The sequence below is a fragment of the Motacilla alba genome, chromosome 15 (assembly GCF_015832195.1).
Source record: "Motacilla alba alba isolate MOTALB_02 chromosome 15, Motacilla_alba_V1.0_pri, whole genome shotgun sequence".
Classification (NCBI taxonomy): Eukaryota; Metazoa; Chordata; class Aves; order Passeriformes; family Motacillidae; genus Motacilla; species Motacilla alba.
In genome coordinates this window covers 2,888,094-2,914,634 of record NC_052030.1, presented here as the reverse complement: position 1 = coordinate 2,914,634, position 26,541 = coordinate 2,888,094, and the positions used below count along the sequence as shown (strand labels likewise).

Below are 26,541 nucleotides of genomic sequence, written 5' to 3'. Positions count from 1 at the left end.
GAAATCTGCAGCACCTGTAGCAGAGGAGCACTCTTTGGGAAAAAGTTGTCCAGGGGAAAGCAGCAGCTTCAACTTGTGTCCCGTTGGAGACAAGTGAATCTGAAGTTATATATTATATAAGACGTAGGTGATGGCAGCAGTTTATCATTAACCTGAACTCTGCAAGAAGCACATAAGGAGAGAAAGAAGAAGAAAGCCAGAGAAGCAGCCAGGATGGAATCCATCATAAGGATCAACAATGCTGCAGACATCTCTGTTATTGTTGTCTACTTTTTGATAGTTCTGGCAGTGGGACTATGGGTATGTTGGGATTTTATTTTGTTTTACTTAATGAGCGGGTAGATTATAGAGTCTTGGCAAAATAGCTTAGTACGAGAGAATGTGTAATTAGATGAAGATTTTGATGCTTAATTGCAATAGTTAACAAGTGCGTGGTGGGCAAAATGTGGGCACTCAGTTACATCAGAGGGGACGGTGACCCAGGCAGGCATCCCTTCGGTGGATGAATGGAACCAGTGGGGAAGGTGGAGTGATGGGGTTTGTGTGGGACGGAGCCGAGGGATGCGATCGGTAAAGCTCAGCCAGGGTCCCTCTTGGACACAGCTGCACCCGAGAGGCAGCGTTTGGCCTCGGAGCCCTGGGGCTGCAGGGAGACCTGCGGCGGGAGGGATGGATGCCGCGGGAAATGCGCGGAGGGGGAGCTCAGGGCTGGCAAGGGAGGGGACGCCGTGTGCGGCGGGGTGGGGTGGCGGTGTGGCAGCGCCGACAGCGCTGGGACGGGGACGGGGACAGGGACGGGACAGGGACGGGACAGGGACGGGGACAAGGACAGGGACGGGGACGGGACAGGGACGGGGACAGGGACGGGACGGCAGAGCCATCTCGGCCGAGGCTGCGGGGCGAGGGCGGCGTTGGCGGGGCTGTGTCCCGGCCCCAGGGGCAGAGCCGGGAGCTGCGGGCAGAGCAGCCCCGGGCAGGTGTGGCAGCGCCGGCGGTGCCTCCTGCCCGGCCCCAGGGGCAGAGCCGGGAGCTGCGGGCAGAGCAGCCCCGGGCAGGTGTGGCAGCTCTGGCGGTGCCTCTTGCCCGGCCGGCAGCGCTGCGAGGGGAGCCCGGAGCCCCGGGAAACAGCCCCAGAGCCAGGGAGAAAAGCAGCGCTGGCACCTCAGAGCTGAAGCGTTTGAGGGAACGGGCCGATGCGCCGAGAAACGGGAACGGCGCTGAATTGCCCTGGGGCAAGCCCTCCCGGCCACCTCAACATCTGACCAGAAACAAGCAGAGAGGAGGGATTGCCCTTCAGGAATCCTCGGCTTTCCAGGAGCATCCCAGAAACATTCCACAGTGCAGAAAAGTCAGCTGCAGAACAAGCATCCCTTTCCAACAACCTGGCAATATTTTGAGGGGCACCAACAATTTACAGTTAGCACAAAGTGGACGCAGCATTTTCTTTGCCTCTTCAGCACGGGAGTAGAGGCCAAAAATATAGCCAAAAATCTGAAGCCCCGGTCCACAGGGACACCTTGTTGTCTGGCAGGAGGGAGCTGGGTCTTACCATGAGAGTCTGGCTGTTGCTGTAGTTGAACTTCAGGCTAAAGATCTCTGACAATAAGGGGCTGATCTCTGGCTTCTCAGGCCATTGTGTGCTGAGTTAATTCCTGGAACCTTTTCCTTCCAGCCATGAAGACATCCTTGTTGGACAAATACTTACTCAGTTGCTGTGTGTAGTTAAATGTAAATCCATCATATTTACTTCCTTTCTTCTGCATTGGAAGAAAATACATGGATAATTTTCCCAGGTCTTCTTTCTCTATTTACCTGTTCAAAGTCCATCAGAGATGACAATGGAAATCCAGTAAATAGTGGCTCAGGGTCATTAATAAAAATTGGAGGAAACTTCCCTCTAAAGCCCATCCCTTGACAAAGACAACACAAGTTTGTAAAAAGGAAATTTTAGCTGGCTTCTTCTTTTGGAACCTCAGAGGGAATTGGGCACAATGCTGATATCACAAGAAAACAGATACCTGTAGGGGCAGGATGGTATTGAGTAAAAAAGCTGCATACCTTCTGTAAATAAACTTGCACCTTATAGTCTATTTTGATGCCTGAAAGCAAAGGCTTTTCACCCCAATGAAAAATTCATGTGAGCTTTTACTTGAGTGAAAATTTTTCTTGGGTAAATTTAATTTTATTTAGTGTTTCACACTATAATGAAAGGTGAAGGAATGAAACTTGAAGGGCTAATGCAGATGTAGATAAAAGAATCATTGTTCCATTGTATTATTTTCTTTGTCATAAGGTTGTTCTTTTTAGTCACTCTGTTTCTTTCACTTCACCCTGCCCATGTGTTTTGTCATCGCTTCATTCTAGCTGTTTGTTCTCAGCCTGTGTACAGCTTGCCTAGTACACTTGACATGTGATTAAAACTTTCTTTGTTCCTTTTTTCCAGGCTATGTACTCCACCAACCGAGGCACAGTGGGTGGGTTTTTCCTGGCTGGACGGAGCATGGTGTGGTGGCCGGTGAGTGCTGTGTGCATACACACGGGATGTGCATCTGACTGTCCACTCCTTCCATACCCAGAGCTCTGTGACACTGCTGGGGCTGGGATGGCTTTGTTGGGTGGCTGCAAATCCAACTCTTTCTCCAGCCAGTGGTGTCACAGGGCAGACTGCACAAACAAAGCCACGGGATGGGCAGGGAAAAGTGTTGAGGGAAGTTGTCTGTGTTCAGCTCTGAGCTGTCTTACTAATGCGATCAACTCGTTTGAATATGGTTTGAATTGGTAATGTCACTACAGACAAATCCAGTGCTTTGCCTTCCATCCCACTTAAAAAACTGTCAACATCCTGGAAATGTTCTGATATGTTATTGGTAAAATATATTTAAAATGTTGTTAAAGATTAGCTGTGGGTTACACTGATTGTCTTCTGTGGATCTCTATTATCTTCCAAGGCAGAGAACAGGAGTCAAAGCTACAAAGTGTTTTTAGGCATCCATTCCATCAGGCCATTTGGCAGAAATGATGTTAGAAACAAATATCTATTCCTTCCTGATCACACTGTCTCTTTAATATGAAAAGCAGACAACTTAGACAAACCTGCATTTTCTGTATTACTGGAATACAGGAAATGTAATAGTGTTTTATATTATTACATGATTCCATTTGTTTGAATGGAATTCCTCAACACTTCTGATCTTGCATTCAGTCTCAGAAAAGGTTTCTGCATTTCCTTAAGGTTTGGGAGTCAAGACTCCACACACATTGATTCAGTTACAGGACCAGGAGACTGAGAGTTAATATTGGCTCCCTAAAGATTTAGGACTTTTTTTGAAGCAGGCTGCGGAAATACCTGCACACCTGTCGGTCCTATGCTTCAGAGAGCTGCTCTCTGCCTTTAGAAGGCATCGGGATAGCCTCTTGAAGGACATGAAAGGGTTAAAGGCCAATGACAGTAAAAGGTTTCTTCATCTGATGTAGTAGATCTAAGAAAATTCAGGTTCCTTTGGAAGATTGAGGAAAGAGAAAGTTTCTGAGTTATTTTAAGATAAAATCCATTATTCTGGGAGAAGAGAAGAAAACCTAACAGATTACTCTACTTAACTGTCACTTTAATCAGGGGGCTGGTTTTAATCTTGTGCAGTTCTGTCTGCCTGTCAAGAGGATGTGAATACCCTTTTGTGCAGATGTAAATGGTGATGGAGGCAGCAAGGCAGCGAAGACTCACCACAGGAAAGTTCTGTCTTGCTCCAGTGGCACTGAGAGCTCCTAATGATCCCCCTGAGACCTGGGGGAGAGGATCTGACACCGAGTCCTCTGCCAACACAAACCCAACAGAGCCAGCAAGCTCCCCTCCTCCGGTGGGAGGCCAACAGGGATCACCCCACAGCTCCCGCCAGGATCCCCTCTCTCCTTCCCAGACTCTGTGAGCTCAGTGTGGACAAAGTGCTAGTCCTCAGTGCAGTCCTAGATCTCCTCTTCAATCCTTCCCTCTGGAATGCCAGGAGTGGCTTCCCATGCCATAAAAATGAACCCTTCTTGCTATTCTTCCTCGTATCACTCAAAATAAACAAAGAGCAAGCCCTCCAAAACCACAAACTAAATACTATGTCAGCAGCACCACCCTGGAAAGTTTGCCTTGGATAGAAGGAGATTCCAAAACACCGATTCTCGCAGCTTAGCAGGTAGATGTGATGTCAATCACCCAGAGCAAACTGGGCTGAAATGATGAGGAAACCAATGAAAGTATGGAAAGTTTAGTCAGAGATGTGATCTTAGCTCTGCAACTGCTAAAGCTGTGTGGGATGTTTTACTTTGTGCTTTGTCTTCACTTTTGTGCCAAGTCAGGGCTAACCTGGAATAGTTCTGGATAGCCTCAGTGCATTTCCACAGGAGGGGTGGGGGCAGTTGTTTCGCAAGTGGACTCTTGTTTGTCAGATTTCTCCCCTGCCATTTCAGGATAATGACCCTTGTCATGTAATTGCTTTCTGGAACAGAACATAATGAAGAAAAAAAATCCTTCCACAAACTTGGTATAAACCTAAATCCCCTAAACTAACTGCATTTTTCAGTTGCTGTCTGTGTTCATGCTCTGCAGGGCACCCACAAGTGGCTTTTCTGACCCTAGAGGGAAGGAGGCTTTTGAGCAGTGTGTGAGGATCTCTTACTGACAAGGGAAAGGGATTCTCTTCACTTGAACCATCTAATATCTGTGGTTTGGTAGACTAGAGGAGACCCTGGTAATGTAGGGCTAGAGATTATTCCTACCTTTAGTATGGATTTTGAATGTTTGTAGTCACTGGCAAACTGTGATTGTGATTGGACTTCTCAGTGTATAAAGCAGGACCAAGGACATCCTGGGTCAAAACTGTCCTGCTTTGGCTCTGATTGTTCTGCTCCAGCAGAATCCAGGAAAGTTGCTCAGCATTTTGCAGAACCAAGCCCAGAGATAGTTTTCTGGCTGAGGTGAGAGTTCACTTCCCTGGAATCACTGCCCTTGTGCAGTGGCTGAGCCATCTCAGTAGCTCCACGGTTAATTAGGGATAAAGGTGTATATGAGCATTCTCCCAGATTACCCGAAACTGAGATCTGCTGTTGGTTAGTCATAAGGTAAGAAATGCTTACGAAATGCTGTGCCCTTTCCACTGTCTTTTTATAGAAACTGACAGAAAATCTTCAAGAAACTGGTCTTGGTCTCTCGGGCTTTGAGGGAAATATCTTCAGGAACGACTCATGGCTCTTTAAATCCCCATAATCAGCTCTGCTTTTTCCAAAAAGACACAGAGAAGTTCAAGGCAAGTGACAGCTCTGTAGCAATGGGCCTTGCCAACTTCAGCTTCCTTTGCTAGATGAAGGAGTTGGGTTCAGCCAAATGCTTCCTGCCATTGTAGGACGCGAAGTGTCTGTTCCTGCAGAACAGCCAGCTTTGGTAGCAGCCACTCTCACAGGATTAACAGCCCTTCATGCACAATTAAAAAACCTCAAACTTTTGAAGCTTTCCTGCTTTTGAATTTTCTTCCTCAGGTTCTGCAGTTTTGCAGACAGATCTGTCTGTACAAAATTATGGGTTACCTTCTACACCTCAGTTCCTGAGGAATGAATGGTGATAGGACAAAGAGTATCTGCTGAGCAGGAGAAGGCCAGCTCTGTTAGCAAGACTAACTGAACAGTAGTGCAGGGTCAAGGGCACTCCAAAGAGAAATGTAACTCAGCTTGTTTCTGCTCATGTACATTTAGATCTTTGTGAGACAGATAAGAATTAGGGGAAAAACCCAACAGATTCTTGCTTCAGCTGTGCACAGCTAATCTTTGTGGCCATCAGGACTGACCACTGGCAAGATTTCTCTGATCTTTGCAGCCAGTTAAGTTTTACATAGTCTCAGGATTTTGCCCACTTGCTGAATCTGACACTGCTGTGAGGAACCAGGAACAACAATTCTGCTGTGAATAAGATTTGCGTTTCCTTTTCTTAGGTAAAGTAGAATGAAAAATTACCTTGTCAAGTTCCATGGAAAAAAAAGTGCTAAATCAATAGGGTAAAAAGAATAATGAAGTCATCAAAGCAAAGCTCTGATAGAAAAGTAGAAGTTCAGTGAAATGGATTTCTACAGAATCCATGAGACTTTCCAGCTGGCTGGGAGGGGTTGTTTCTGTCTCAGAGTACAAAGTGGGGAGGTGTCCCATCCTCCTGAGCCTGTGCTGTTCCAGGTTTGGTGGAGCACAGGTATTTTGATGATTATTGTCCATCCATCCCTCCTGCTTAGTACACTGGGAATTGTAAAGATGTGGTTTAATTGGGTAATAATGCAATTCATAGAAATTTCAGATTATCTCAGAGCCTTGGAAGTGTGGCAGTAATAGTGCATTGTACTGATTTTTTCCAAAGTGACTGAGGGTGATCCCAAAAAACTCAGGTAGGAAAAGTAATGCCTTTGCATCAGAGTAAAGTCCCATGTTGCAGGGCAGAGCTGTTAAAGAAAAGCATGAACAGTCTCAAGGAGTAGGAATGAGAAATGTGTCAGGGAAGAGGCATTTGAGAAGCAGCTTCTTCGGGAGTCATACCTCAGGGATGGCTCAGGACCCTGTGGGGTGAGAGGATCCCCTGCTGTTCTAAGGATCAGTAGGAAAAGGGTTTGGTACTGAGCTAATGCCTCCAGGAGGGTGGGCACGGGGCAGGGGGATGTGCTGGCAGGTCCTGGCAGGGAGAGGAGCCACGGGCTGTGCATTCTGCACACTGCCACTGCAGCTGCCATGGCCTGCAGAGTGCATCCATCCAGCTGGGAATGGCCAGGGCCAGGATGTCACTGCATCCTCCACCTAATGAGAAGAGCAAGGTGAAAGAGTTAATGAGTAACAGGAAAAAACACAGTGATCATCATCTGTTTCAGGGTGGTGGTACTTCTGCTGAACAGAGTGCTCTTGTTAAGGCCTGACCTCTTAAAATATATTAAAAGAGTTAATGTTCCACATTTGCCTCAGGTTAGTTCAGGTTTTTCATCCTCTTTCCCTCTTAGCAGCTTCTGTCCCTTTCAGCCAGCTTTCTTCTTCTCCTTGCCTCCTAGATCTGTCCTTAAAGTCAATTCACTCACACATTCACTGAGAACAGTGAACACTTCCAGAAGATTGTTTCCCTCTGCCATTCCCAGTTTCAGCCCAGAGTTTTTAGGATGTTCAGCGGCATCTACCAATGGCAAATCAAGGATTCCAGTAATCAGCCTTTCCAATACAAAAATCCCATAGCAGTAGGTTGTTCAGCAAGGCAGCTCGGGCCCAGAGCCCATCTGCCTTCTTTCCTCATCCTTAAAATATGGCAGATGGGAAATTTCTCTTTCCCCTCTGGCATCAGCAGCCAAAGGAGCGTGAGGGTATTTGGTCAGCACTCTTCTTGCTGTGACCATGCTGCAGATTTAAGGGTAATCTGCATTTTCCTGGCCATGAAGAACATGAAGCCATGTTCTCCTTTCCCAGGTGTATGACATAATTGAAACCTATTCTTTTAATTGCATCCATTATTAGTATGTGTTGATCTAAAAGTTCTGCTGTATTTGATGTTTCCTAATTCAGAGAAAAAAATTTAGCATGTCAATGTGGGATCTGCATTCACATTGTTTTGTCCTTGTGCTGGTCCTGAATATGTTGGTAGTTCTGCATTGGTTTGGTTTGGTTTTGTATTTGTCTTTCAATACAATGTTCTTTTAGATAAATTTGAGAACACAGCATCAGCAGCATTGCCTACACAGTATGCACTGGGGGACAAAGCTTGTGCCTGTCACTTCTCAAAGTTCTTCTTTAGCTGCTTTTGTTTCTTGGATCTGCCTTTAAGCTTTTCAACCAGGAGAGAGAACACATTAAATAAAATCAGAGATTAATGTGGTTAATATTTTCTGGTGATTGTATTTCTAGTAACCTAGATTTAAGTTTAATTATTTATCTCCAAGGAAAGCATTGGGCAACAGTGCTACTGCGGGGTAGAAGTGGTACATTTTTCTTCACTATCATTTCTGGAAAAGCATTGCTGTCACAAACAGGTTAGAAGAGACAGAGGTCTTTTGTTTGCCAATGTTTGTTGCAAAACTTATCAATCCTGCAGAAATGTCGTATGACCAACTGGTTACAGTTCTGTAGGGCACAACTGGCTTTTAGAAATGTGTAAAAAAACCCCAAATCCAGAACCCAGTGAACTCAGAAACATAAATTTCCTGTCCCAGCAAAAGAGCAGTTCGTCTGCAGGAAAAGACTTGAAGAAGTCAAGAGATCAAACCGAGGGAAGATAAAAACAGTAAGCCTGGAAAAGAAAGAGTGGAACCCTCTGAACTGCATTTGTGTGCTGCAAATAAAAATAGGGGAACTTAATCTATTTTATTATCAGAGATCAGGATTGTGGGTTGAAGAGCGTGGTTGCTGCTTATGGCTATGCCATAGCTCTATAGAATAAATCTGCTCTGCAGAGGTGGATTTCTAGGATGAAATCCTTCATCCTCCCAAAACTCCCAGACACACTGATTGAATATTTGCTGCTATTCAAATCAGTTGGACTCAATGATCCTTGTGGTCCCTTCCAGCTCAGGATATTCCATGATTCAAATGAGAGTATTGGAAGAGAAATTCCCTTGCCTGCTTTTTATGTGGTTTTCTTTTTAACCCTGTCTATTGTTGTTGTTGTTTTAATTTTCAGGGCATGTAAGAAAAAAATAGAGAAGATTAAAAAAAGTTCACTTCCATTTTTTCATCTCAGAACTTTTCCAGCTTCCTTGTCCTCTGCCCACAATACTCAATCCAATCCAACCTCTTTTTTATGCCTGACTTCTCATCCTGCATTCTTCAGTACCTGACCCAATAAATTATCACTGGGTATTTCTGCTGCCTTTAATGTGTTCATTTTGAGGAAATGAAGCTCATTCCTTTTCATCTTTTCTATTGTCTAAGATACTTGATTAAGAATTAGATCTTTGTGGATGGCTCCTGCCTGTCTGTAAACCAACAGGAGCCTTTCAATTTTTTAATTTCTCCCTGTTCATCAATTCCCATGTTCTCCCTACTGTTCTGTTTGTATGATCAATGCAATATTGGGGGGTCTTAAAGATCCAGCACTTCTTAAATATAACTCCTTGATTTACTATTGCTCCTAGCTTCCAGAGGCATTTTCTCAGCAGACATTCCTGCTAGGCAGCTTTCAGAATTTAATTCAGTTCTGAGATACCTTTTGGCTAAAAGTGAACCAAGTCCAGCTGTCACCAGTGGCACATTTGGACGCACAGGCTGTGCAATATGGAACAGGGAGTGCAGGTTTGGCAAGTGGGGATGCCCTGGTCATTTCCTCCTTGAACAAGGAAGATCACAGTCTCCTTCCCTGATTGCCGGGATATCATCCCAATGCCAGTTTGGCAAGTTTTGCAAACATTTAAAAATATCTATTGGTGTAATATATATTTTGGACTCAACTGGGAGATATTTGATTCAACATCCTGTTCTCCCTCACTATTGTAGATGGGATGGCTGGAGGCTCTGGTTTCAGTGGGAGCAATGAGTGGGAGTCCTGAAAGCTGTCAAGGAATTGATTGTCTGTCATTGTCATCATCACCACCACCGAGTTCAATGTGCCAAATGAAGGGGATTTTTTAGCAATTCCCATGAACATAAGAGCCAATTTTTGGTTTTTTTTTCTCTTTGCAGATTGGTGCTTCTCTGTTTGCCAGCAACATTGGCAGCGGGCACTTTGTGGGAATAGCAGGAACAGCAGCAGCTGGAGGAATTGCCATTGGAGGATATGAGTGGAATGTAAGTGGCATATATGCCCGGGAAATACTTGGGACATCTGGATTATATGCAGAGCTTAATCAAAATAACATTGCCTAATAAATGAGGACTGTCAAAGTTTGTGCTTGGCAACACTTGTTTTTTGCACAGACCAGTAAGAGCCAATGTAATCTAGTATTTAACTGTCCAAGCCACTGGAAAAGGTTACACTTTTCAGCTGAGGCTTTTTAGAGAGTATTTGAACCAAATAAGTTGGTGGATTTTCTTCTCTATGCATATATTTTTATTACTTTTAAAATATTTGTGAACAACATTTTCAGACTGCAGGATGCTGGGAAGAATTTATCCACGGTAATTTTTGCAGCATTTTGCTATGTAAAAATTATTGAAGGGGCTTTGATTTCTTCACAGGCTGTAGGGAATTTTGAACATCCTTCACAAGCACCTGCATTCCAAAAATCTTTTCCTCTTTACCTTCTCCTTCCTGTAATTATGCTCGTGTTTTGCTTACGGTTCCAGTACGGGGTAGAGATCTCAAATAGCATTGCATATATCACTGATGTATTAATGAGCTTCCCGGAGTACGAGGGTCAGCGTAAGCTGCAGCAGCACGGAGACTCCCCAGAACGACTGCAGTCCATTTCCTTGTGCTGTCAGGCTCCGAGGGTGCGGCTGGCAATGTCGTTGTTGTGCCCAATTCACCCTCGGGGAGGGAATTAGCCATGACACAAAGGGTTGAATGAGCCTCCACAGGTCGATACTTCCCTCGCATTTAATCCTGAGCAGCGAAAGAATCCTCCCACCCCGGGGGATTTGGCTTGTGTTCCTTAGCAAAGAAATGCTTGGTGCAAATAATCGAGTACTGGTATGATATAAATGTTTAAGGAGAAGGCCAAAGCTCAAAATGAACTGTACGAGATGTGCAGTTTATCTGTCAGCTCCCTCTTTTTGATCATATCAGGCCCACGGCAGACCTGATTCTCCTTCTTTCTCCAGCAGAACAAAGCAAATCAAAACAGAACACGAATCTCTAGGGCCCATATCCTTCTCCAAACATCTCTAACACTTTATCGCCTGCGAGGCTCCTGCTGGAGCAGTGTCAATGCACAGGGCACAGCAGTGGTGGGTTGGGAAGCAGCCCTGATGTCTGGGGGTGTCTGAGCAGACACACTGCAGAGTTCATGGCTTACAGTGGCACAGTTGACACACATTACAGAAGTAATGAGAGTAATACCAAATTTGACTGTCGTCATCCTTGTGTATCCCTGTTCCATTCAAATAATTTCTATTTTGTATCAGAATGACAGCAGAAGCTGACTCAGTGTTTCTTGTCCATCTTACAGTTTTGACCTAACGGCAGAACTTAAAAGACACAGTTTAAAAGCCCTCTAAGCCCTGTGGACAAAATATATACAGAGTGAAGCTCTGAGGGTAGGAAAATGTTTTGAATTTGTTGATTTAAGTATGTACAACTCGATATTGAACAGCATTCCAACCATTTAAATCAGAAAACTGTGGCACTGCTATACAGTAAGATTAGTAGTTCACAGAATACACTTGGACACACAAAATACATTATTAAATTGTAATATAACAATACAACATATTTTACAAATTGCATGTAGTGCATCCTGTACAGTCTGTGAAATTGTTGTAAAGCATTCAACCATCCTGGGCTTGCTCTGAAGAGAGCTGGGGTAGTCTGGTGCCACTGGTGGAGTTGAGATTCAATCCTAGAGGGCAATCCTGTGAGGAGAAATCAGCTGGATTTGTAGGAAATACACAATCATGTGTGCTTCTTTGGGACAGCTAGCATGAAACCCAGGCTGCATTATACCTGATGAAGTTTTTAGCCAAAATTCCATCCCCACATTTTCAACTGTAAATCAGAGGACAGAGCAGGACCTCTTCCCCCCACACCCCTGCAGTACTCAGGTTTTTGTGATTTCACTGGTCTCTAGCTGCTGTTGGCTCTGATAAATGGTCTTTGGCAGCAGTGTCTAGAGACAGGAGGCTAATTCAGCTGATCTTGTCTTGGCTGCAGGCTCTGATATTTGTGGTGATTCTAGGATGGATCTTTGTACCCATCTACATCAAGGCTGGGGTAAGTCAAACCACTACATTACACTTGTCTTTGCTGCTCATTTCTGCAGCTCAGGGCTGGAGTATTGCAATCTCATTATGAATGGCATGAGATCCCAGTGTGCCCGAGCAGCACTTTGTTGTATCTGTGTACTTGAAAAATGAGGATTCTCTGTTCTAAGACCCGAGCTGAGAGGTACTTGGTGCTCTCTCCTTGTTCTCCTTTGATTCCTGGAGCTGCTCTTCCTTGAAACTGCAATTACAGTCTCCTAATTTTGTGCTCCACTCTCACAGTATCTGAGTACCAGAAATCTTCCTCTAATTTGATTTGTACCTGTTCCCCATTATCTAAAGCCTTCTCTGCCTCCCCAGGTGGTGACAATGCCAGAGTACCTGAGGAAGCGTTTTGGTGGGAAGCGGATCCAGGTCTACCTGTCAGTCCTTTCCCTGATCATATATGTTTTCACCAAGATCTCAGTAAGTGAAACTTGTACAGCAATTCTTCCATTCTACACTGATCTAAAGAAAAGAAATGCCCTTTTACAATATTGCTCTCACAACTGCTCCACCATTTCAGGTTTGGAGCTCTTGGCTGAATTAACAACTGTAAAAGTAGGATTTTGTGTTTTCTTTATTCTGTCCAGTGAGACTCTGTGCTGCAATCCAAAGTTTTTTCTTCCTGGTAGTATCTCTTGATGCTTGTTGTGCTTTGTCCTCTTTTTAAAGTTTTAGGGTTTACTTTTACATTTGCTCTTGTCTAGAAAACATCAGAGTGGAGGGAAATTTTTATTATATTATGGTCAGTTATCTTAGGGGTCTGTGAAACCCAAGGCAGGAATTTTTGTCCCTAGATTTCATATTTATCTGTTTTAGTATCCTCTGGTGAACATGCCATCAGTAATATAGATAAAGGAAAAAAGCAAGGGGACTATGGATAAAAAAAGAATAACAAGAATTAGAAAATGGAAGAGTGGGGAAATGGAAATGAGGGAAGTTGTAACAGCTGAGGTGAAAGGAGGGAAGAGGAGAGATTCTTTTAATGGGCAAGTGATTGGTGTAAACTTTAAGGTGCTATGAAGTTAATATTTATTAAGTAAATGGATGTGTTTCTGTGGAGTAGTAAAGGGAGCTGGTATTTTCCATATGTCTTGAAAGTACCAAGCTTCTAAGGAAGTCCACAGTTCAGGCATACTTCAGTCTGTTGTTTTGCAGAAGTTGTCATGGCAGATTAGTCTTTGCCCTCTGAATGGGAGCTGAGTGATAATAGTGCAATTTAAGCTAAAAGATTGGCCTTTTGCTCTCATTCTCACATTATAACTGATCCTTAGAGAGGTTATAAATTAAACAGGTTGGTAGCACGAACTGGCCTCAGAGCTGGATTTCTATATATTTCAAAAGGATTAGAGAGTTTGCTGTAGTTGTGCTCAACTATCAGAACTCCTGGTACAACACAGAGTTCTGGATGTTCCAGCTGCAGAGAAACTCCTCCAGTCAGAGACTCACAGCCGTTTTCAGCAACACATGTTGGTGGTGAGCCTATCAAGGTGCTGTGCAGGTTCTGAGTTTCCTCTCCAGCTTTGATTTCCAGCCTGTGTCACGCCTGAGGCTCTGATTATGGGATTTTGCACTGTTGCAGTTGGAGTGTCCTGTTTCCAGGAAAAACAGGTTCTGCATTTAAGCTTCCGGTGTGGTCATGAGGAGCAAACACCCTCTCCACAGTTAAGGCATCCATACAGCAGCAGGTTACCTGGGCCCCACTCTACCATTGGCCCACCCCAGCTTCCCATCCACCCCTTTATTCCAGGTGTTTGTGGGGAAGTGCCATGGGTCACTGTGCTGTGAAGGTGAAGAACATGGTGTTTGATCTCCTCTAAGCATTTCTTTTGTTTCCCAGCTGCCCTGGGCAGCTCTGGCAGTGTCTGTGCCTGTACAGGTGAGATTCCTGCAATGTGCAGACAGGTCTCTGCATGGCTGCCTCGGGTACTGCCTTTGGATGGGCAGGATCTGCCCAGGACTGATTCACTGTCTCTATCTGATCCAGATTAGGCAGAGCAGCCAGTCCTTGGGGGTTTCAGGCGCTGTCAGAGGATCTCAGAGGAGGTTTTGCTATGCCATGCTGCGCAGCACCGTGCCCACACGGTGGCCAGAGCAGGGAGGGAAGGGCTGTTCCCTGGTGGGCTGCAGGGAGCTGTGCTGTGGGGAGAGGCACAAGCACAGTGAGGGAGCCCAGGCCTCCTTCCCCACTCACACGTTGGATTTCCAAACACATCCACGTGTTGACAAGCCATTGTATTTTACTTCCTGCAGCACTGCCTTGGCAAACACTCCCCTGTGATCTCTGGGGCTCTCTGAGATTTGACAGGGGAGGATGGGCTGCTGCCCTGCCCTGGATGGGAGGTCACATCCACCAGCAATTCTCACTGCCTCTTATCCTTGCAGAAGAGCGGCATCTCTTCCTTCTGGGGTAGTTATTTCATGTGCTTCTTCCTTACTGTGTTGAAATATTATGTAGTGTACTTAATAATATAATTATAACAATGCTTTCTAGGGAGCTGTATCACATGTCATGTTGTGTGACTCCTGCTGTGCTTTCTGGCACAGTGCCACCACCCTGTGAGGATCAGATTCCCTTTGCACACCTCTACAATGTCCTTGCCATTTCTCTTTCCTTGCACATTTTCTGTGGGTTTTGTTGATTTCTTACCTTGCTTTGTGGCTAATCAGCCACTTGAGAGACAAGGACATGCTGCAAAGCAAGGAGTTCATCCTTGGGATCAGGACACACATGATTTTTGAGCCCAAAGGATTTCTGTCATACAGAAATCACCTGTTCCTGCTCCCTAAGTGTGCAGCACATTGTGAGTAGTGCCCAGAGCAGCTTGCAGAGGCTTTTTAGCCACTAGTGTTGATGATACTGGTCATTATGCCAAAGGAAATGGTCAGGTAAAAATAAAGTCTTGATGGATAGTAATAGGCTAAGTTACGACAAGACAAAAAGGAGTTAAGGTCTGAATGTTTTTGAGGAAATCAGAAATTGTAAACTGGAACTTCTAAATCTGTTACAGCATTTTCTCTCTGTTCATTGCGCATAGTTTCAGTAGGAAATCTATGGGCAAAGACTTCCCAGGGGAAAGAGGAAGAGAAGAATAACCTTGTCCTAGGAGTGCACAGTGCAGGGGTTAGAGCAGGTGCCCCTGCTCTGGCACCCGCAGGCTGAACTCAGCTGGCACTTGTCTGGCCAGCTGTTCCTTAGCGATCCCTGCCTTTGCAGAGATAGCCTGTAGTGTAAAGGAAAGAGTGACTCATTAGAGATTAGCTAAAGACTGTCTTTTAAAGAGTATGAATGGAGAAACAGGGAAATATTGGAAGGCAATAATCGTACTGAGGAGGAGGAGCAGTGTAACTGGAATATAACTCAGCAATTTGAGGAAGCTGATGCATTTCTCAGAATGCTCAATAATTAACTATACATTTCTTTGTGGGAATCATTTTAGGCCCATCAATATTCAATGATATGTAGGCTAAACTAAAGCCAAGAGCAATAGGAGGAATGTCTGGAACACGGACTGATTAGTGGTGTGAAAAGATAGGAAACAAATTACCATAGAGAAATGGGGCAAAGGATACAGACTGATAGCCACTGGGGTAAGAGCTACAGGTCCTGGTTCCCAGTGCCAAACGAAAGCCTCTCAGAAATCTGCTCCAGAGGCAGTTTTGGGAGTGGGAGCTCTGCTGTGACTCCCACTCTGCTCCACAGAAGCAGCTGTCTGCTGCCAGCACAGTGGGGCTGCCGAGCTCCGGCCTCTTCCTCGCTCTTCAGCAGGAAGCAGGGCGAGGTCCTGCCCTGCAGTCTCAGTTTGTGTCTCGGGAATGAAGAAGGTTTTCCTCTCCGGCATGTCCCAGCTGCATCCCTCCCTGTGGAGCGTGTGCCTGCTCTCCCGGGGCAGCAGCAGGGCTGGGCTGGGATCCCCGGCCCTGGCTGGCCCTGGAGCCCCGCAGGGCTGTTGGGGGAGGCTTTAGCCCAGGGCTCGGGCAGAGCTGCGTGTCATTGCTCCAGCTGGTGACCCCCACGGGGACTCGCTGTCGGCTGAGGAGGGCAGTCCCTGGGCCATCTGTGGGCGCTGGAGATGCAGAAGGAGGAGGGTGGCCGGGCTGCAGAGCAGCCCCGGAGCTGCAGGCTCAGAACCAACCTCTAATGAAAGCATAATTTACAGTAAGGCATCACAAGTGCACCGGGGCAGATTATCCTGATTGCAAACTTGTATAAATAACATTGATGCCAATTATCTCTAAATCAGGAACTGATTTAATGGGATTAACGTCCCAGTGTTACTCTGAAACCTGAACAACTCCTTCCTTATGCAAGAGCTAAAGGTTTCCTCTCTTAGCCAACTGCTGTCAATTCTTCTGACAGGAACTTAAAAATGGAAGATATAAGATGTTTGCCTTTATAAGATGTTTGCTTTTAATGCAAATACACTATTTGTCCTGAGCCAGCAGGACGAGCTACACCACACGTGAGCAGTAAAGAGATTTGTGAGGTGACACTGAAGGAAGAGAACTGTTCTGGAGGTGTCGCACAGTCCAGCCCTGCACACAACAGCAAATGGAACTCACACCCAGTTTTAAGCAGTTTGTTTTGAATCTGTCTCTTAGTGCCTAAGTACTGAGCAGTGAGGAAACTGTCTAGAGAAAACAGCCCTGTTAAAAAAGGCCTGGGAATTCTCTGAGAAGTGTTACACCTCTGGTACTAAGAACTTCACAGTTCTGAGGGGACACTGGCAGATGCACAAAAATGGCTTCTATTTTCTTTTTGATTTGTGTGTGCAGTACTGTAAGGGGCAGAGTTGTGTATTTCAGTGCCCTCATCATGGAACTATGTCACCATGAACCTACCATTTTTTCTTTTCTAGGCTGACATCTTCTCTGGAGCTGTATTTATCCAGCTGGCCATAGGGCTGAATCTTTATTTGGCCATAATTATCCTGCTTTCTATTACTGCTCTTTACACCATCACAGGTGAGTTTGCAGAGCAGTCTGGTAAATCAGAGATGTTGAGGGAGCCAGAAGAAAGAGAAGTGGAGAAAAAGGGAGAAGTGAACGGGAGGTTATTTATAGTGGTCCTTGAAAGACAGAGGTGGTGAGAAAAGGGAAAAAATGAAAAAAGCATTTCCTCTGAGACATTTGTCCAGGGCTAACTAATTTGTCCTGACTTCTCTGCCATCAGGTGGCCTTGCAGCTGTGATTTACACAGACACCTTACAAACGTTCATCATGGTATTGGGATCCTTTATTCTCATGGGATTTGGTAAGTAAATCAGATTAATTAAACTGGAATGTTCAGCCACAAATCTTGCAGTGGTTACAGGAATGAATCCTGCAGTGTAAAACTGCTACCTTAACCAGGAGGTTTCAGCTCCTGTATCTATTTATCAGGGAAGAAAATAGGCATGTTGCCAAAAGTAGGCCTCTTTAGTCACTGGGTCTCTCTGTCTCCCAAGCACAATGAATGTGTAAGGTAACAAACAGCATCCCATGACAGGATTTTTATGTCCACATTAAGGAGCCTTTTCTCCTCACGCTCTCAAGCTCTGAGATTTCAGTAATAAATCCTTTATGGCTACCTTTATTTTCTGTGTTTCAGCATTTGCTGAAGTGGGAGGGTATGAGGCTTTCATGGAGAAGTACATGGCAGCCATTCCATCCAACATCTCCTACGGGAACACGGTGGTGGATTCCGCGTGCTACACCCCTCGCCAGGACGCCTTCCACATCTTCCGCGACGCCACCAACGGGGACCTGCCCTGGCCAGGGCTGGTCTTTGGCCTCAGCATCCTTGCCATGTGGTACTGGTGCACTGATCAGGTAATGTGGGAGCCCAACACCTTGCTAAGGCCAAACACAGAGCTCTGTGCTCCAGGGTGATCTTCCCCTGCAATGCAAAGCTGGGCCACAGAACTGGCTCTTACTTCATGACTGGTCAGCGACTTTTCAGTTCCTGGTTTCAAGGCATCTCTCACATGTAAGAAAATGGAAGGGTGTTCTTTCAAGTCTTCCTGCACACCTCTGCCCAGCAGATACCGTGTCTGCCTCCTTTCTCATTTTTATGTGTGACCATGTGTGAAAACACAGAGAGGTTGTGCTGTGAACACTCACTTAGGAAGCCATGGAACAAATGGCCCTTGTTAGACTGGGTCTAGATACCATTCCCTTTTCAGTAAGACAAGTTTGTTTCCTATATATGCAGCTTTCATCTTTGCTTGCATAGTCTTGGGGAGATGTTCTTTATATGTTTGGTCTTTCAGCCTGGAGACTCTTCCCCAATCATCTTCCTTCTCTCTAAAACCTACTGTCCAATTTCCTCAAGAGATCACACTGACATGAGTAAAGAAAAATGTGCTCCTGCAACATGTGAATGGGTCTCCAACAAATGATCTCTCTGTATCCTGAATTGTGAGAAAGATCATCTTCATGATTTCTCAACAAATTAACAAAATCCCCAATGTAACTGTATTTACTGCTCAGTTAAATATTCTATTCCTTTTTGGCTTTTTAGTCTGTCTGCTTAAAAAACTTCTTGTGAGAGAAGTCTTACCCCTCAAACATGCACTGGATAAACAATATTTTCCTTTACTTATTTCAAACATATTCTTTGATTTTCATGTAGTTTTCATTTTTCCTAGTGGCAGAAATGCTAAATAGGCTCTTTTGCTATCACAGAAATTAAGAAGTACCTTGTATGTGGAACATGGCATGGTGTGATCATGGAAATGTTATAGCTGCCATGTGTCATTGACAGGTGATTGTCCAAAGATGTCTCTCAGGCAAGAACATGTCCCATGTGAAGGCTGGCTGTATCATGTGTGGGTACCTCAAGCTCTTGCCCATGTTTATCATAGTGATGCCGGGAATGATCAGCCGGATTTTGTACACAGGTATGATATGGATATGGAAATGCAAAGTTCTTGCTGCCTGCCTTTCATTGCCAATCTCTCTGTCCCTTCCAAAATACCTGTTAGACTGTCATCTTCTCATCCAAATAGTCCAGGACCTTCAGCTAACTGCACTGTTAGAAGCCACAGGCCTTCCTCTTTTCCCTGATCCCAGGTTTCTGCTGATACTATTGCTGCCTGTTTTAGGGGAAAGAAACGCCACAGTCCCTCCCCAGCTGTCTGCCTGTTGCAGCCCCACTCTGACTGAATGAGTGGAAAATGCTGTCCAGGACAGACACTGGGCTGGCAATTGGAGGGACAGGGCCATCAGACACAGGCTGCAGGGTTTGGGGCCATGGACAGTCCCAAGGGCAGCATTGGGAAATGCCACTTTCCTGTCTCCCTGACCAGCAGAGAGCTTGGCTGTGTTTGGCAGGAGGCAGAAGAGAGAGGTTCAGGCTGCAGGGAGTGGGGTTTGTGTTCCTCTGCTTGTTTTTCTACTTGGTCTCCTTGTGTTCTTCAGCCCTGGTCTGACAAATGAGTCCAGATTTTCTTCTGACCTGCAGCACTTGTCAGTATTCTTTTAGAGAGGAAGGGAAGGAAAGAGGCTTAGAATCACCTTCCTCCCTGCCAGCAAACCAAGGATGAAGTCAAACGTGTCAATCCAGTGGCTCACACAGAGATACATTCTAGAAGCTCTGTTAATTTGGGAGCAATCTGTTGTTTACATGACCTTGTCTCAGCGTCTCACTATCCTCTCCTCAGATGTGGTGGCTTGTGTTGTACCTGAAGTCTGTCAGCGCTACTGTGGCACCGCAGTGGGCTGTACAAACATTGCTTATCCAAAACTGGTAGTGGAGCTTATGCCAAATGGTAAGACACTGTCTGTATTTGTTGTTTCTTTGTTTTAGGAAAGCCAGACTGTGAAAACAAGTGATAGAGGGAGTCCAAGACATGTATTTATTTCCAAAATTCTTGCTAGAATTATGTACCATTAACCAAAGGGGTTGTCTGTATTAGCAGTAGGTGCAGAATAGCTCCACACTGACAGTGCCAGCTCTCAGCTGGCACATGCTGCATGCTGAAATGGTAAATGAGCTCCCTTTTTGTGAAGGTAAAATATAACCTGCTTGGCCAATCATTTATAAAAGACTCTCTGCCAGGATCTCTGAGCTGGAGGCCTATTCCTGTGGTCCTCCTGCCAAGCCCAAAGAGATGGGCGCTGGCTCATAAGGCAAAAAGCCAGGTTATGATATTACAGAGACCATGGCACTTCCCTGATAGCTTTGGTACTTTCCCATCCTTTGATAACTGTTGTTAAAATCCTGCAGTACTTCCCCATTCTCTGTGGCTAGACCAGACCACCTGGAAAAGTGGCTCACTCTGGTTTTCAGACAGTACAAGAAACCTGGCTTTTTTGGCAAATATCTGGTTCAAAAATATAATACAACCATGTGAGCACTCTTCTGCAAAGAAAAGGAATAATTTTTGTATCTGTTGGGAAAAGTCTGCTTAATATTATTTTCTTTTTATTAATTTAATTTCATTTAATCAGGCAGAATTTACTAAAGAAATACCTATGTGCTAAAAGCTCAAGAGTTTCCCTGGCACTGCTGTAAACAGCTTTTTGCAAGCTCTGCTTGCCCAGCAAGGGAATGTCAGGCAGGATTTTATGTCAGGCACGCAAATGTGCCGCACACGCTCAGAGCTGGCCGATGGAAAGGGTCGGGCAAGCAGCTGGTGCCAGGCACTGAGGCTGTCCATGGAATGCTCATCCCCGTTCCCATCTTTGCGTTCCAGGTCTGCGGGGTCTGATGCTGTCGGTCATGCTGGCCTCCCTTATGAGCTCCCTGACATCCATTTTTAACAGTGCCAGTACTTTGTTCACCATGGACATTTACACCAAAATTCGGACGCGGCCATCCGAGAAGGAGCTGATGCTGGCTGGCAGGTGAGCCGGCCGAGCCTCCCCTGGGCACACCCCGGCCCGCCGCCTCCCGGAGCCCGGCCCGGCCCGGCCCGGCCCGGCGGGGCTGCCCCGGCTCCTGCGGCCGAGCGCCGCTCCCGCCCCGCCGCTGCCGCGGGGACAGCGCGCCCAAGGTGCTTCCGAAGGAACACGCAGTGTGTAGCCAAGCTGATTGTCCCTGCTTCCCACTGCTGTTCGAAATCCTTTAAATTGCCTTCCTGGGCTTCGTGCTGCACCAGGCTGTAGCATCAATGAACTGGTTCTAGTTCATCTGCTATTGATTTGTCTCTGGACATAACGACCACAGGAGAAAAGTGATTCTGTATGTTTTGATTGCATATTTAACCATGTGCTGATGGATATTTGACATACACAATACCCTACTTGGATTTCTTTTGTTTGTTCAGTGCTAATTTGCCATTATGATTGATTTCACTAGTTGAAAAACAAAATGAACATGTAAATTATTGATTAATTGATGTTCTTTTTTCTTTCTGATAGATCATAGATACTTCTTAGCAGATGACTAATTGAATATCTGGCTATGTTTACAGGGCATTTATGTTGCTCTTAATTGGCATCAGCATTGCCTGGGTTCCCGTGGTGCAGTCAGCTCAGAGTGGGCAGCTCTTTGATTATATTCAGTCTGTTACCAGCTACCTGGGACCTCCCATTGCTGCTGTTTTCCTTCTTGGTATCTTCTGCAAGCGTGTCAATGAGCAGGTAAGTGCAAATTAGGAAACAGGTATGCCATATGTTCCTGTAGGAATTGGGACAACTGTGGTTTTTTTTTTTTTTTTGTTTTTGTTTTTTTTTTTTTTTTTTTTTTTTTTTTGTTATGAGCAACTTCTTCCTGTTTATTTTAATCCCAGTATAGCCCAGGGATTTTGTGTCACTATACCCCAAAGCTGGAGGTTTCAGAGATGAGTTGGATAAAGTTCTTTCATAGTCTGATTGATAAACCATCACCTAGGAATTCATAGATAGCTCTGAAGCTTAGGTTACCTATCCCTTTGCCAAGAAGTGTGTGAAAAGGATAACCTATGGACACATATTTGAAAATTTCATTTAGGATATTGGTCACCAAGCTGCTTTACCAAACAAACCACCTCTTACCTATCCTGTCCAGCTGGGTTTTTAATATCCCCAAGAGTGGAAACTCCACAGTGTCTCTAGGCAACCTGTTCCAATGATCAAGCACCTTTGCTGTAAAACAAATCAAGACAAAAGTTTAAACAGAATTTCCCATGTTTCAGTTTGTGTCTGTTACATTTGGGCTGGAGTACTGTACACCAGGCACCCACCAACAGTACTGAGAATTAAGCACTTACTCAGGGCCATTAGCAGGTCACTCAGACACACTGATTTCAGGAAGGATGACACAACGTTCTGGCTGGTTCCATCGTGCCAGAGCTGTCAGAGATTAAGACCTCAAAGGTAAAAAGATATGAGAACAGCCCCTGGGGTGTGCAATCCACGACTGAAACCTGTCCTGTGGAAGGGGGCAGTTGTGCGGAGCCAGATGGACTGTGAGAAACGGTCTGGACGCAGTCCTGAGGTGTGCCTAACATCTCAGAGCTGTTCATTGCCCCTTTCTTTTGGACTCATACACTGAGCTGTAAATAAGGTCACTGAAAGCATCTGGGTTAAAACCCACATGCCAAAGCCACTGTAACACATAACTACATCCATGTTTCCTCCAGCAACTGTTTGAGAGCTCAGAGTTTATTTCCATGCCTGAAATGACTCATTTTGATCCCTCTTGTCACACCCTTGTCTGCAGGGTGCCTTCTGGGGCCTGATCATTGGGCTGCTGGCTGGACTCAGCAGGATGATTGCAGAGTTTGCCTATGGAACTGGCAGCTGTGTGGCCCCTTCCAACTGCCCCTTCATCATCTGCGGCATTCACTACCTTTACTTTGCACTGATCCTCTTTGGGGTTTCTGCCATCGTCATCCTGGCAGTCTCCTTCATGACCAAGCCCATTCCTGATGTACACGTGAGTATCACTGCAGTCCTGCTTCTCAAGAAATGGGACACGATGAAACCACCAGTTCATATTTGGTATGTTACCCCTCAACACTTCAGCCACCCCCAGCATACAGCTCTTGTAAGAAAGCAAAGGAAATAGTCTTCGACACCGAAATAGTCTGTGACACCTGTCACAGATCTTCAGTGACTCCTAATAGCCTGGGACATCCCAGGCATCTGGGATGTGGCCTTACAGCCAGCTCAGGTGCTGACCAGGCTGTAATGCTGCCGGCTGGGCTACGGGGTGTACCCAGGAGCTGCATCAAAGCCGGATAGCTCAGCTCTGAGGGGGGCTAGTCAGCCCAAGCTCTGGCAGCACCTCCAGCCTGTGCCTTAGCAAGCCTTTAGTGATATTCAGCTTAGTGATTCTCAGCTCATGAGTGATTTCAGCTCTTGGGCTTGCTAGGCTTGGCTGGGGCATGCAGCAGGCATTCGGAAAACCAGGAAAGAGAGGAGAGCGCTGTGTGAGGTTCCAAGACGATGTCTTTATTGGTCTTCTTTGTAGCTCTTCCACGGGGTGTCTCGAAGGTCTCAGGGACAGCGGCTCCAACGAGCCAGGCAGAAACAGGGGTTTATATAGGGCAAGGGAGGATTGAGGATTGTCCAATGGTAAGGGTTAAAGGAAAGTGGCCTATAGCCTTACAGAGAGATAAGCAAGGGTCCGAGAGCGGGAGAGAGGGGCTCCTAACATCCAGTCCTCATGACTCAGCATCCTGCCTGTCTTAGGCCTCTGAATGCCAAGGCAGGTTTGCAGGGCCTGCACCTGCCACAAGGCTGGTTGGTCTCTGTGTAGTCAGCCCATGACCCATTCAAGTCCTTTTGTTTCATGGCAGCTTTACCGCTTGTGCTGGTCCTTGCGGCACAGCAAAGAAGAACGGATTGATCTTGATGCAGATGAGGAGCAGGACAGAGCTGATGAAAAAGATAATGAATCAGGTAACTGTTGAATACCTAGAGATTCTGTCATATATTTGAGTATCCCTATTTCATTCCTGAAGGAACATTAACTTGCTTGATAGTTGAAGACATCCTCCTTCTCCCCAACAACAAATCCTCAGCCCCCACAAATTTAAATGGCTTATGAGCTGCCTTTTCCAATCTCTCAAGCTCAGTGTAAATCAGAAGTGAAGTGGTTTTGAAAGGAGAAAATCTTATTCTCTTGGTAGCTGGGTGGCAGCTCTGGAACTAAACCAATGGCAATGCTGTGGGTCAGAGGCACTGTGCATTGGCAGAACTGTGTGTGACTCCAGCACTCGGAGGGAATTCACCTGCAAACAGTGGGTTGTGGTCAGGATTGAAGGCACCATGAAAGCAGACTGCAAATCCACCTGCTCTCTTTACTGGGTTTCTGGTGCTGCTCCCAAGTTCCTTTTCATCAGTATCCTCAAATTAATTTATTTGTCTTTCAATTAAGAGTGTAGAAAGTATTGAAAAAAATGGAGTTTAAGCTTTGAAGCACAGTTTGCTTCTCCAATACCAGGCCAAGTCTCTGGGCTGCCAAGGCCCAAGTGTCTTCTGCAGAAGGATCTCTTGGAACATGTAGAAAATCACTCTTTTCCAAAACGAGGTGTGAAAATACAATATTAACTTTATTCTTGTACTGTTTTGTACTAAAATTCTTCCACTGAATTACGACCATAAATCAGAATGAGAATATCCTCAGTCCCAGAGATCAAGTGTGTGCCATGATCTGTACTCACCTTTCCTGACCAGAGTGTTATTCCTTCCAGTTAATGAGGAAAACCAGGAGGACCCGGGATGCTGCAGGAAAGCTTACAACTGGTTCTGTGGCTTGGACCAACAGAAGGGCCCCAAACTGAGCAAGGAGGAAGAAGAGGCACTGAAGAAGAAACTGACAGACACCAGTGAAGTGCCACTGTGGAGAAACATTGTGAATATCAACGGCATCATCCTCTTGACTGTGGCTGTGTTTTGCCATGCCTACTTTGCATAACCCTCAATCACAGTCCTGAAATTGTACTGCATTGTCCAAGCAAAAATGATGGTTTGTAGATTTACACAATTAGATACACATTGTATTTTCATCATCTACATTTGTAAAACATCAGAGTGATTTACTCACTGATTTTGTGATCATAATTTCAACAATTTAAAGATGAAGGCCACTGGGATTTCAAGAGAGAGAATTTCTATTTAGACATTGAACCAATCCAGGGCTAACTGAGGTTCAGAATTTCCATCCAATATTCTCTCTGCTCATGATACATTTCATTCTTCAGGTTCAGAACAAGGCTGCGTGAGCCATATTTCATATCAGGTTTTGTGAACTATGTTTTAGGGTTCATGACACTTTTTTGGTTTTCAACCCTTCCACTGCTCATTCAGTTTTCCTTTTCCTTTGGCTATGATAATTTGATTGCAAAAAACTCACAACCACTGAGGGACTGTATTACAAACTCAAATTAAAACATTGCTTTTGTCCCTCCAAACATGGGATATCTTAAGGATTTATGCATATATCAATGTATTTGATATTATAGATAACTTTCCATTATCAGTTTTCCCCCCTTTTTGTCACTTTCCACTGGGTTGTGTTTCTCAGTTGTCAGTGGAACACTAACCTCCGAATTGATCACATTTTGAAACTGGGGAATACCTGTCTTGATGATCCTGAAAAGAATTTTGCTTACAGTAGATTATCTGTTTAAGGTTAAATTCCAAAGGTCCTCCTCTCTTGATATTTTAATATAAACCTCTACTTGAATGTGAAGCTTTTTATACAAAATACATGTATTATATATACACAAGCAATACATTATGTATATGCACTATATATATTATATATATTTAAAATATGTATTTATGTGTGTGTATAGATATTTATTTCTTACTGATCAATTCCCACCCTGGTGTGCCAAGGCCCTCTTTACTGTGGGCTTGGAGCCAATGTACTGCCTGTCTATGGACTGTGCCACAAACCAGCCCACGCCCATGGTGGAACATCCTCAGCGTTGGAATGCTGGGCTGCATTGTGCAGATACATCCAAGGGCTCTGTACTGCTTTTCTGCAAAGCTATAAATCTTCCCTCTGAAGATTTCATTGAGAAATAGGATTCCTGCTGCATGGCAGCATGAGTTAGCAGTTCAGGAAGGAGAATAGTCACAGCTGTGGGATATCAGCTAAACCAGGCTGATTGTCTCCACTCGATAAGTTTGGTACCAGCTGGGGACACAGGAAAAGACAGATTTAACACTTCAAAGCAAGAAGCAATAGATCTTCTTTTCATCTCATTCAGCTTCCTGGGGATCAAGTGTAGGAAAAAGATGCTGGTTGCTCAGTCAGGCAGTGCCACAATTCCCTGCTCCCTTTTGCACACGTTGGTGGCACTGTGCTGTCCCCGAGCATTCCGAGGTTCTGCCACAGGATGCTCCGGGCTGGCAGCAAGTGCAGCTGGAGGGGAAGGCAGAGCAGCCCTGCAGTGCCACAGCACACTGCTCTGCCTCCTGGGCTGTCACCACACTGCCCTGCCTCCTGGGCTTGCAGCACTGCCACTTCTTCATCTCCTGGCAGGATCTTTGCTTCATTTGGATGTCACCCCAAATGCTCTGGATTCCAGCAGAATTGCTGCTCTTCAGTAGAATTGATGCTACTCAGCATAATCCCTGCAGGGTCCTTTGCACAGGCCGGATCAAATCAATACTTCAGAAATACCAGTGCAAGCCTTAACACGGTGATAGAGTATTTTAAAGACCATGGAATTAATTGTATTTAATGAACTATGAAGACTTGTATGTATTAAAGTAATTGTATGTTTTGAA

The 26,541-nt window shown here is 45.2% G+C and overlaps 1 protein-coding gene across 1 annotated transcript; it reads left to right on the top strand.

Annotated features, from left to right (window-relative positions):
* On the top strand, positions 1–26,541 carry SLC5A1 (solute carrier family 5 member 1). Its single transcript, XM_038152904.1, has 15 exons — positions 1–300; positions 2,444–2,515; positions 9,667–9,771; positions 11,795–11,854; positions 12,205–12,309; positions 16,746–16,851; positions 17,060–17,140; positions 17,477–17,697; positions 18,632–18,767; positions 19,530–19,637; positions 20,565–20,715; positions 21,285–21,453; positions 22,514–22,729; positions 23,595–23,697; positions 24,492–26,541. The coding sequence occupies exons 1-15, from the start codon at positions 214–216 to the stop codon at positions 24,713–24,715; spliced, it is 1,944 nt and encodes a 647-aa protein (XP_038008832.1). The 5' UTR covers positions 1–213; the 3' UTR covers positions 24,716–26,541.